Source organism: Mizuhopecten yessoensis, unplaced genomic scaffold (assembly GCF_002113885.1).
Source record: "Mizuhopecten yessoensis strain PY_sf001 unplaced genomic scaffold, ASM211388v2 scaffold6779, whole genome shotgun sequence".
Taxonomy (NCBI): domain Eukaryota; kingdom Metazoa; phylum Mollusca; class Bivalvia; order Pectinida; family Pectinidae; genus Mizuhopecten; species Mizuhopecten yessoensis.
In genome coordinates this window covers 812,871-825,952 of record NW_018406720.1, presented here as the reverse complement: position 1 = coordinate 825,952, position 13,082 = coordinate 812,871, and the positions used below count along the sequence as shown (strand labels likewise).

The following is a 13,082-nucleotide window of genomic DNA, read 5'->3' as shown; positions in this document are numbered from 1 at the left end:
TACTTTCATGTTTTATATAAATGGGTGCAGGAATTACTGTCTTGAATCTTATAAGGGACTTGGCTCTTAGCAATTTTGGGAAAATTAAAATAACAGCAGGCTTTTCCAGAAATTTAACAACATGGTTTTAAGAAATTACCATATTTTTTACATCAATTTTATGTGAATGTTCTGAAAATAACAATGTTTTCTCGATCTGACTCTTGTCAAGTTTCGTGAAGTATATGATGCTATGTCAATTGTCACAATTGTGATGTCAATACTTGTGCCTTAACAATTAAACTTTTTACATTCAAAAATGTGTGTCACACTCATATTCAGAACACTGCATGACACAGGGGCTATCTGATAAGACAACTTACGTTTGCAGCCGTCAGGTCCAAAGTCGTAAGTTCCTGGTGCACATCGGTCACATCGTCGACCCACAACATTTGTCTTACAGCGACACTGACCGCCAGCAACGTTACACTCAAGGTCTACGGAGCCGGTTGAGTCACAGTTACACTCTGTCCAAAAATACAGAGACACATGGACTTCTGTTGGCTAGCTCATACTGTGAGTTAGGTGATGACAATACGTAGGTAGATATACAACACAATTATTTTAAAAGATGAATGAAAATTTTAACAAGTTCACTTTATCTGAATAATACAAAAACTTCAATATCCATAATGTGGTTAATGAAGCAACTCATACAGCAGTTTAGGTGTGTTAGGTGTGTAGATTTACAGCATATTAAAAGATTTTTTATCTTGGGAAGATAAACATATAAACCGTAACAACAGAGTTATTCTGCTTTTGTTTACAGTATATCATTCTGATTTAACATTATCAGTAAAAAAAATCTGCACCCTAAAAGGGAGTCTCCAGATAAATGAAATAATTTTCTATAAGTTTTAATATTTATGACAACTGGCATGAAACGTTATAAACAAAATGTTTTGTATATAAAGTACTGTGTGATACAAGATCTTTAGTGACCTGTATCACTCATTGTTATTGTCAAAATTTACAGTCAGCAATTGTTTTGAGAACTAACCACTGATCTGTGACAAACAATCTCTGATGAGTTATCTACCCATTGAGAGCTCCGTTGTGGAGTACATGAGTTATCTACCCTTACCGAGAGCTCCGTTGTGGAGTACAGAGGAAATACTGAAGGTGAGGTTATAACACAAATCTCGGGGCTCCTCCTGGAAAGCCTTTAACTGGGAGTTGTAACAACCATAGCGCTGGAACTCCTCCTTCAGGAAGCTAGGGTAGCCCGAGCCATAGAAGATCGGCACAGTGTTCAGGCTAGGCACCAGCACAATCTGGGGCAGAAATAGTCATGGCGTTGTAGTTATATGTAGGAAGGACCAGCCTACATGTTATGTTTCAAATCCATAGAAGGGTCTCAATTATACTTAAGTTAAATGGTTACATATAAAATTATTAGAAATGTTCATTAAGATATATTGCTTTGTACTACATTTTCATTTATAAGAAAGCAAGTCTAAAAAAAATTCAAATCCAATATGTTATAATAACAAGCATTTACAAAGATGTGAAATAGAAAAAAAACACAAAGTGAGGCTTACTGAATCAATATTGAGGGCTGCATCAGGTGTTTCAGCATTGGTTCTAAAACGGAGGAACTCAAGCCTAATGGTGTATTCCTTGCCAGGCTCTAGACAGGCTGGGGGAGACACGACGGTGTAACTCCGGTCTGTAACATAGAAAAGTAACATAACTGTATCAATGAACTCTTATGTCTCAAACTTATTATTTAAGGTACAACTCACTAAAATTTAATGTCATAAGCATTATATCTACAGAGAAATCTTGTTGAAATCTGAGGATAAAATCTATGGTACAATATCACAGAAACCTTGTCACAGTGATGATACCACCCTATCACACACCATTACTTACTGAGGATAAAGTCTCTGGTACAATATCACAGAAACCTTGTCACAGTGATGATGCCTCCCTATCACACACCATTACTTACTGAGGATAAAGTCTAAGGTACAATATCACAGAAACCTTGTCACAGTGATGATTCCACCCTATCACACACCATTACTTACTGAGGATAAAGTCTCTGGTACAATATCACAGAAACCTTGTCACAGTGATGATTCCACCCTATCACACACCATTACTTACTGAGGATAAAGTCTAAGGTACAATATCACAGAAACCTTGTCACAGTGATTATACCTCCCTATCACACACCATTACTTACTGAGGATAAAGTCTCTGGTACAATATCACAGAAACCTTGTCACAGTGATGATTCCACCCTATCACACACCATTACTTACTGAGGATAAAGTCTACGGTACAATATCACAGAAACCTTGTCACAGTGATGATGCCTCCCTATCACACACCATTACTTACTGAGGATAAAGTCTACGGTACAATATCACAGAAACCTTGTCACAGTGGTGATACCACCCTATCACACACCATTACTTACTGAGGATAAAGTCTACGGTACAATATCACAGAAACCTTGTCACAGTGATGATTCCACCCTATCACACACCATTACTTACTGAGGATAAAGTCTAAGGTACAATATCACAGAAACCTTGTCACAGTGGTGATACCACCCTATCACACACCATTACTTACTGAGGATAAAGTCTACGGTACAATATCACAGAAACCTTGTCACAGTGGTGATACCACCCTATCACACACCATTACTTACTGGTGATAAAGTCTATGGTACAATATCACAGAAACCTCGTCACAGTGGTGATACCTCCCTATCACACACCATTACTTAGTGAGGATAAAGTCTATGGTACAATATCACAGAAGCCTTGTCACAGTGATGATACCTCCCTATCACACCCCATTACTTACTGAGGATAAAGTCTATGGTACAATATTACAGAAACCTTGTCACAGTGATGATACCTCCCTATCACACACCATTACGTACTGAGGATAAAGTCTATGGTACAATATCACAGAAGCCTTGTCACAGTGATGATACCTCCCTATCACACCCCATTACTTACTGAGGATAAAGTCTATGGTACGATATCACAGAAACCTTGTCACAGTGGTGATACCACCCTATCACACACCATTACTTACTGGTGATAAAGTCTATGGTACAATATCACAGAAACCTCGTCACAGTGGTGATACCTCCCTATCACACACCATTACTTAGTGAGGATAAAGTCTATGGTACAATATCACAGAAACCTTGTCACAGTGATGATTCCACCCTATCACACACCATTACTTACTGAGGATAAAATCTATGGTACAATATCACAGAAACCTTGTCACAGTGATGATACCACCCTATCACACACCATTACTTACTGAGGATAAAGTCTAAGGTACAATATCACAGAAACCTTGTCACAGTGATGATGCCTCCCTATCACACACCATTACTTACTGAGGATAAAGTCTACGGTACAATATCACAGAAACCTTGTCACAGTGATGATTCCACCCTATCACACACCATTACTTACTGAGGATAAAGTCTCTGGTACAATATCACAGAAACCTTGTCACAGTGATGATGCCTCCCTATCACACACCATTACTTACTGAGGATAAAGTCTACGGTACAATATCACAGAAACCTTGTCACAGTGGTGATACCACCCTATCACACACCATTACTTACTGAGGATAAAGTCTACGGTACAATATCACAGAAACCTTGTCACAGTGGTGATACCACCCTATCACACACCATTACTTACTGAGGATAAAGTCTACGGTACAATATCACAGAAACCTTGTCACAGTGATGATTCCACCCTATCACACACCATTACTTACTGAGGATAAAGTCTACGGTACAATATCACAGAAACCTTGTCACAGTGATGATACCTCCCTATCACACACTACTACTTACTGAGGATAAAGTCTATGGTACAATATTGAAATCTGAGGATAAAATCTATGGTACAATATCTCAGAAACCTTGTCACAGTGATGATACCTCCCTATCCCCCACCATTACTTACTGAGGATAAAGTCTATGGTACGATATCACAGAAACCTTGTCACAGTGGTGATACCTCCCTATCACACACTATTACTTACTTGTCATAAGGCTGGTTACTTTCTCGTCATCTGACGGCATGTGGTTGGCACATGGTCCAAACTCGTTGACTGGTCCAGGACGGACAACATAAACACGTACATCCTCCCATATATCTTGCATCTAATGTGTAAAATTATAAAATCAGTCGTCTATTGTGTCATAAACCCGGTCATCTATTTGCTAAACAAAGCAATACATGTATCACCAAACCTGAAAATTCTTATATGCCCGTTTAATACAATTACATGCTGCATATTTTTCAATATCCAAGAAGCCTCTATCTTTATCTGGCATTTTTATTAATTATGTATATGATAATCCTTACAAACAGGAATTCCACAATGAAAAGTTGTGTTCATTAATCTGGTAAAGAACTCATTCTAGAAATTTTCAGAAAACAAAACATCTAGATTAAATAGGTTTCTCCATAAAAAATAATCCTGTTTTTGTGTGACCAGTATGATAGTTTAATCAGTATTTTCTTCATATTTGATATATATACTGTTCCTTTTTTTAAATCAAAAGACAGTAAAGTCTGAAGTAAACAAAATACAAGAAAAACCCACAAATAAAAAATGAAAAATGAAAAACATTTGAATTAAAATGTGAACACAAAAATAACGAACAACAACCTATAATCAAACCTGCTTGAGACATCACATCTATCAAAACACCTACTGTGTAAAGAGACAACTTATTTTTCAACTCCCCATTACAGTTAATTTCATGTTAACTGAAGTTCCTTTTAGAAATGACCTGTAATAACAGATCCATGATAACTAAATCTGTATTGAGATCACCTGTGTAAGGAGACAATTGTATAAACACCCCGAACGCAGGTTTGACTGTACAAGTGTCTTTGAATTACTTACCGAACTCCTTTGTGCATTAACAGATAGTATAAATGTGTATATTGACATTTGTAGGTGTATTACAAGGACTTCATGTTCATAATTAGTTAATTCTGCTACAATAACACAAGTCAATAAGTGGTGAATCTGGAGAGTACAGCATCAATTGATGCAAACTAGGAGGACATTTTGGTTTCACATTGACGATCCTACCATTTTTCAATTGTCACTATTTTTGAGACATATACGCAAAAATAGATATTACATACCATTGAAATAAAGTCTGGATTTTATACATGTCTTTCACATGACTAATATAGTGTATCATGTCCAGCTTACCAGTTATTTTTCTTGTAATTTTTCTTAGAATGATATAACATCAAAAAGAGTGACATCAAATTTGCATTAAAATATTATGTATTACATAGATTTTTCTCCCACCTGGAGGAGTTAAATAATGTGTCGATATATAGAAAAACTCATTTTTCTTCAACTTATGGGTAATTGGATAAACTAGAAACAACGCAAATGAAATCTTAGGATAATTACCGCTGGGTTGTATCTGATGACAATGTCGTAGTCCATAGGGAAGTCAATATTATTGACGGTGAACTCAATGCTGTCCCCCTCGCTAACCCTCATGAAGCCCTGTCCAGTCCACTGTTGTCTCCAGGGTAGTATAGAGTAGTTGTAGGATGGCAGAGTGTACAGCCTCGTCCTCTGTAATAACACAAAAACATTATTAGTATAAAGTATCAATCTTTCAGTACTTCAGAAACTCATATAGCATCAACGTAAGCAGTTCTCTAGTCTATAGAGCAACATATGGCATCAATGAAACAGTGGAACAGAAAATGAATCTGGTATATTTGAAATTAAAAGTGAACTGAAATACTGTATAACGGGAAACTTTCGCCCAGTCAGACTTGTGCCCTACACTGGTAAAATCTGTATTCACCAAGTGAATTTGGCCCTTAACATTTGATTGCTATTTTTATCATGTTGTTTACTTATGCTGGCTCTTGTGATAGGTTCACCCTCATTACCGATGACCAAAAAGGCAAAAATGTCCCACTCGACCCTATATAAGCCTTACACTGCATTCTGTTCACAGTTAGTCCTTTGATACATAACAGTACTACAGTCAAACATAACAGTACTACAGTCAAACATAACAGTACTACAGTCAAACATAACAGTACTACAGTCAAACATAACAGTACTACAGTCAAACATAACAGTACTACAGTCAAACATAACAGTACTACAGTCAAACATAACAGTACTACAGTCAAACATAACAGTACTACAGTCAAACATAACAGTACTACAGTCAAACATAACAGTACTACAGTCAAACATAACAGTACTACAGTCAAACATAACAGTACTACAGTCAAACATAACAGTACTACAGTCAAACATAACAGTACTACAGTCAAACATAACAGTACTATAGTCAAACATAACAGTACTACAGTCAAACATAACAGTACTACAGTCAAACATAACAGTACTACAGTCAAATAGAATACGAGTATTTGTCTGCAGCTGTGTTCACAACTATAGGACTCTAACTCTTAACAGAACGTAGTTCAATACTTATATTCATATTTTCCACGGATTTTGACGATAGATTATTGATATTAAGATTAAAATTTCTTTTAAAATTTTAAGACAATTTTCAATAAATAGAGCAGGTATCGGCCAATTATCTCCCACGTTATGGTTCTAACCTCACAATTATAACTACATCATGATGATCACGCCAGATTATTTATCATAAATCACAACTACTTTTGTAAGTTTATAAGGTGGCAATGCAGAACATGTAAACATTCTCTTTGAATCAAAATATTATTGTTTTCCAAATTTATCTGTGCAATGCAAAGTACATAATAGCTACAAGAACCATAATTTTCTACAAAATTGAAATGAGATGAGTTTGTACACCTCCTATAAAACCATGTTTACAGTGAGTGATAAAACCTTCGTACCCCGATTCCCCTCGCATCTTCTGCCTCGTATCTGAAGTAATCGAGGAGTGAGAAGTAGTAGCCAGTGGCAGGCCTGTTACACTGGCGCCCACCGATGTTTGGTCGACAGATACACTGACCGTCCTGGGAGTCACAGACCTCGGACTCGGCCCCTCCCAGGTCACAGTCACAGGGAGAACATCCAGTCACCTCACCACTCAGGTTCCAGAATCCAGGCTAAAACAGGAACAGCCACGTATAGACAACTGTATGTACACTCATCCTACCTTTCATTATAGATATTACCTAACAAATATTTCCCTGGTAAAGCCAAAACAGAATTTTACATGAAAATGATATTGGTCAAAAAGGAAACTAATTATACATTTTTTACATTTATTTTTACAGGAAACCAAAGGAATCGCTTTCCTTTTGTTTCCTGTAAAAATAAACCTGACCCTAGGTAATTAAGGTTATCTTTTTCATTTTGCTGGCAGTTACAGATTTATGAAGGAAAGATCAACAGGACATTTTCATGGTTCTTTTTTAACATTGAAATTAAATATAAATATAACATTTACATTAACATCCATATAATAAAGTTGAGAGCTATATTTTATGTTTTATATAACCAGAACTCACATAACATGTGTCACATTTGACGCCCGTCACATATCTTTTACAGAAACACTGCCCACTGTCTTTATCACAGCCGTAGTTGCCAATGGTCCCGAGAGTGTTACATATACAGGCTGAAACAAAATAGAATTTATCATATCCACAATGTAGTGAGTTTAAATACCAAACAAATTAGTTTTGTTTGGTTCCAGTTATTTGACTGAAATTTTCTTATTAAAATCTTTTATTGAAAGTAAATCTGATGACATTTATATACAGTAACACAGGATAACCAACAGGTGAGATTACCTACACAGCAAAAGATGCAAGTGAAGTTTTAGTAAAATTAGCGCGAAAAAATATCCCCAGAAAACTAGTTGTCCATAAAAATCTCATACTCTTATATGGAAATATCCCACTGTGAATGTAATTTACCTATAAAAATCAGTAAGATAGACATTATTAAATGTTTGGAAGCAGGAAATATACGAGAAAAGACACTTCAACAGCTGTAGTTCCCATCATTAGAGTTACAAATTAGAGTAAACCTCTAGTATTACTCTTGTTCATAACCCCTAAACTTCCTTTTAACTCACACACAAATAAAAAAAAAATCTTCCTGTTGAAATTAAATATTTGAAATTAAGATCCCATCTTATGGCAGTATTTTCTAGTACACAGGCTGTAGACAACATGCCTGCTGATCACTGTCAATCATGTGGTAAAGTCTAATACTTATATATAAATGTTTTACTTACTATCACAACCGTAAGGGTTGTTTGTGGTCAGGTTGTAGTGGCCATCCTTACACGCGTCGCAGCGTTTACCGGTGACGTACTGTTTACAGGTACAGCGTCCAGCCTCCAGGCCGTAGGCGGGGTCAGTGTGGCTATCACAGTTACCTCTATACTGAGCTCCATCAGGGTCACAGTCACAGGCTGTAAGTAACAGAACATAGTATATAAGTGTTATACTTAATAGTAGATATATATTTCAAACAGTTACTAAAAACTTCCTCCAATGGGTCGGTGTGTAAAAATCCGAAATTCTGCAAGAATCCCATATTAGTGATCTAGAACTATAAACAACAAGCACTGTGCACACCCATACCAGCCACTTAATGAGAAGTTACCAATTAAGGGCCTCTTGACAAAATGTATATAAAGTATATCCCTTATGCATCAACCCAACAAAGTGTCAACTAAGCCAGCCTCAAAGTAGCATAGTTATTGTCTCAGCCAATCTCAGGTCATAGTTGCCATCTTGAATCCCAGTGCTGTAAAGAAACACTAGTTTGTTAGATACAAAGAGGATTCACAAACTTAACACACCATGTGAATAGATTATCTGTTTTTTCTTACTATTTTTTAAACCTTGAAACATTCACTTTTAACCAGGATAGTTTTGAAGTGACTCGAGTTTTCTGTCCTTGGCCCGGACACTTACGCTGACAGATGTCCGGGGCACGAATATCCTTGTTTGGGTCCTGGTAGTAAAACGTCTGACATTCCTGACAGTTCTTGCCCATAGTGTTATGGCGACAGTCGATACACACGCCACCGCTGATCTTACCGGACTGCTCGTACACCGCCGGGTCAAACTTACAGTCGTCCGCGTGGTTGTTACACTTACACTCTGTAACATAAACAAACATTGTATTGTCCCGTTAAGTCTGTGTGCCATCATTACAATCCACTTGTCTCATCCAATACCCTGATGGATACAATGTATTTGTTTAAAATAAGTTTTATTATATGGATTTTCATAAGATAAGAGATTACAACCGTGTTCCCTATATGACAGGATGTCAGTATAATCAGACTTTAGATCAGGTTTGGTTTGGTTTTATTTTGTTTAACTACCTATTAACAGCTAAGGTCATATAAGGATGTGCCTCCATGTGTGCAATGTATATGTGCTTGTGTACCAGAAGCAGGGTATGTTGGTGTATTTGTCTCCTTGCGATAGTTGGGATCTGATGCCGACATTAGGGTGCTACCTCAATGAACTACCGTATCCAAAACAGTCCGTGCGGAAGGCATTCAGCACAGTATTTCACCCAGTCACATTATACTGACAACGGGTTAACAAGCTGTTGTGACAACCCTAAATGCTGAATGTAAAGCAGGGAATACCAACTACAATTACAAATTTTTAATGACTTTTGGTATGAGGACAGACCCCATTGCCTTTCCCAGTTTGGTAAACGCTCAGCCTTGGGACAGACCCCTTTGCCTGGGACAGACCGCATTACCTTCCCCAGTTTGGTAAACGCTCAGCCTGGGGACAGACCCCTTTGCCTGGGACAGACCCCATTGCCTACCCCAGTTTGGTAAACGCTCCGCCTGGGGGACAGACCCCTTTGGTATGAGCACAGACCCCATTGCCTACCCCAGGTTGGTAAACGTCGGCCTGGGGACAGACCCCTTTGCCTGAGACAGACCCCATTACCTACCCTTGTTTGGTAAACGCTCTGCCTGGGGACAGACCCCTTTGCCTGGGACAGACCCCATTACCTACCCTTGTTTGGTAAACGCTCTGCCTTGGGCCAGACCCCTTTGCCTGGGACAGACCCCATTACCTACCCCAGTTTGGTAAACGCTCGGCCTGGGGACAATTTTTTCAAAAACAGAGAGCTTTTTTTCATGAATAACTAAACTGCTTGCTTCTTTTACAAAATAGCCTGCAGGCTCATTACAGCTACACTTCGAGCCTTAGATCACAGTATAATTACCGAGTAAGTTTATCTAGAGTACCAAAACTGGCGTAATAAAGTTAGTTCCACCATACCTATAATAACCTCTTGATGGACAATTCTGATAGTCAATTTATTTGAGGAAAACCTGTAGGTTGATGTTTGGCTGATGTTATGATCTATTCACCAATGTTTAAGGATTGCATCCTCAGGTATTTTTAAACGTATATAATCAAATCTCTTAAAGTTAGAAAAATTGTATAGTTTTTATTTGATGCATATATTTAACTCGTATACTTTACTACATTGTATTGTAACATAAGTGTAATGTTATTTGTGACAAGTATTTATGACCTAATGTTAAATTACTTTTAAGACATCAGTCAGCAATGTCTTGATGTTAATGTTGTGAAATGCATCAATTTTATGTATATATTGACATGGGACACACAAACAATTGTTTTTTATTGATTGATTGATTGATTGCCTAATGACAGGCTGGGGCTGTGGACTTACTCTGGCACTCGAATGGTTGGTTGTGTCTAGCAGGCTGCCAGGGGACATCCTTGTAGCCAACCCTACATAACTCACAGTTACGTCCCATTGTGTTGTGTGTACATTCACATTGGCCATGTACCTGTCAAACATAAGGTTACGTATAACTATGTACCTGTCAAACATAAAGGTTACAGGTACTTATATCATCACCAAATAATAAGTGTCACCGGGGTCAAATGTGTCCTTGTTTGATCTTTTAAAATCCGAGATCAAAATGTTAGGACGACATATTAAGTAAATTCATATTCAAGCCAATCTAAAACCTTAATTTTATATGTCATAAGATGAATAACAAACTTTTTAAGATATCTATTTAAAAAAGTCCCAAAACTTCTGTGATGATTGAAAACCTGTTGAAGTAAGAACATTAATTTTTAGTTTGTATACCCTTGTACTTTAAGCTAAGTAAAGTGAACACCAGACTATCTAAACAGAAAAACTGTCCTGTTCGTGTTCAGTTAAGACTGGTGTTCAGTAAAGACAGGTTGTCACTATATCAGGTTCTGGGTCTGTACGACGGAGTGTCCTCACCATTCCGGGGTCGTTGTTGTAGCCTGGTACCGGGACACAGTTGGCAGCGTGACCATAGCAACTGCAACTTCCTCTCACCGTCATGTCGTACAGGGCGTAGTAGTATTTCTCTTTGATTTCACGACGATTATCCAAAAGGGTGTCACCTGGAAAAATAAATATTAATACCATGGTTTGAAGATTAATATTACAAATAGGTTTTTTGAAATATTGTAGAGAAAGAAAAAGACTGAAAGTGTTATCAATACCATCAGCTTTACCTACAGGTTCATGTGTGACGTTTTGATGACTAGTACGATATGTACTCCGTCACCTTCATCAGACAAATAAATGACTGGTAACGTGTATGTACACTACGGTGTAAAACATTGACATTATCTAAAAGTTCTATTAAATATAAAGACTTCCAATTGGCAATTAATTAATCATTACAGGTCAAAGTGATACTATCTTATATACAAAGATTTCTGTTGAGGTTTATCGAGGTAGATAGTATACAGATTTCAATGAATAATTTATGTTAAAATATGAATAAAATATTGTCTGTATGAATTCCTTACCAAGTGTGTGCAGCTCAGTAAAGTTAATTCAGAGGTTGGTTAACTTAAGCAGAGTTCAATGAACATTTCATGTTCAAATATGAGTTAAATATTGTCTGTATTCCTTACCAAGTGTGTGCAGCTCAGTAATGTTAATTCGGAGGTTGGTTAACTTCAGCAGGTTCTGTACATTGACACTATAAGGATCACGGACCGGGATAAACGGGGGCAGCACTCGGAAAATTACCTGAAATAGCAGACATTGGAGAATTAACAACACTGTCAATTGCATCAGTAGACTTTACTCAACAATCACATGATATCATAATAATGTTAGAAAAATATTTTGTTATTAACTTACAATCTGAAGATTGTCCCTTGATGGTATATAGTTGTTTTGTACCTTTATACTGTAATTTGGTAGATGGAAATGTAGGTTACTAGGTAAATATGTGGCAGGAAACAATGCTATTGTGGGAAAACATGTAACGTTACTTAGTTAGTGAAATTTTACATGTAATATGTACATGTACTGTACCTACAGTTAAAGTAGTTTTTATGAAATGGTATATTCACATGGTAAAGTTCATTGTTACAACAAGAGGATTTGCAGTAAATTTTCACATCAAAACATTTTCACAGTTCAAAGGTGTTTTATCCACTAGGTCTAATGTACACCACAATGCATGGGATTGTTATTTCCAAACATAGCTTGGAGTCTGTCCCGACCTTACAGCAAAACAAATATATAAATTGTTTATGAATAAAAAAAAAGGTTCCCACAATACAATAGATCTCATGTTTTAATACCGACAATGTTTAGTCTGTGTCAATCTACATGTATATAGCAGTAGTACGGGTTCAGCTGTGAATCTCACAAACCAATAATTGTGGCTGTAATTTTGCATATACATGTCGTCTTTATTATCAAAAAGACCATTATGTTGATAATTGTGTCAGAGCCACCATCTGAATTGTTAAATAATGCGATGTTTTAAGAATATAACTTATTCTCCTTAAAAATACCTTTGTCATGAATATAATTTTCACAAGAACAAAATTTAGGGAAAACAGCTACTGTATATGTGTGGGTTGGGTCAGCAAGTCTTTTTGGGATGATCACGTAGCTATGGATAACTGTAGTGAACACTAATAAGTTTTACATCAGGTGTCCGCCACCTATCATAGGACACTATCATGCAAGGGACACATCTGAAGAACTTGCTCTTGTGC

The 13,082-nt window shown here is 37.0% G+C and overlaps 1 protein-coding gene across 2 annotated transcripts in view; it reads right to left on the bottom strand.

Annotated features, from left to right (window-relative positions):
• LOC110452628 (laminin subunit beta-2-like) overlaps positions 1-13,082 on the bottom strand; it is a 65,968-nt gene that overhangs the window by 19,797 nt on the left and 33,089 nt on the right. Inside the window, exons 4-15 of one of the 2 annotated variants that reach the window (XM_021501258.1) lie at positions 11,979-12,096; positions 11,311-11,456; positions 10,738-10,858; positions 8,973-9,161; positions 8,285-8,464; positions 7,551-7,660; positions 6,930-7,145; positions 5,482-5,652; positions 4,081-4,201; positions 1,581-1,708; positions 1,124-1,313; positions 363-506 (exon numbers count right to left, since the gene is read on the bottom strand). In XM_021501258.1, the coding sequence (XP_021356933.1) occupies positions 363-506; positions 1,124-1,313; positions 1,581-1,708; positions 4,081-4,201; positions 5,482-5,652; positions 6,930-7,145; positions 7,551-7,660; positions 8,285-8,464; positions 8,973-9,161; positions 10,738-10,858; positions 11,311-11,456; positions 11,979-12,096 (1,834 nt within the window). Of the gene's footprint in view, positions 1-362; positions 507-1,123; positions 1,314-1,580; positions 1,709-4,080; positions 4,202-5,481; positions 5,653-6,929; positions 7,146-7,550; positions 7,661-8,284; positions 8,465-8,972; positions 9,162-10,737; positions 10,859-11,310; positions 11,457-11,870; positions 11,886-11,978; positions 12,097-13,082 lie in introns of those variants that run through there. The other variant, XM_021501259.1, reaches the window with a different exon arrangement.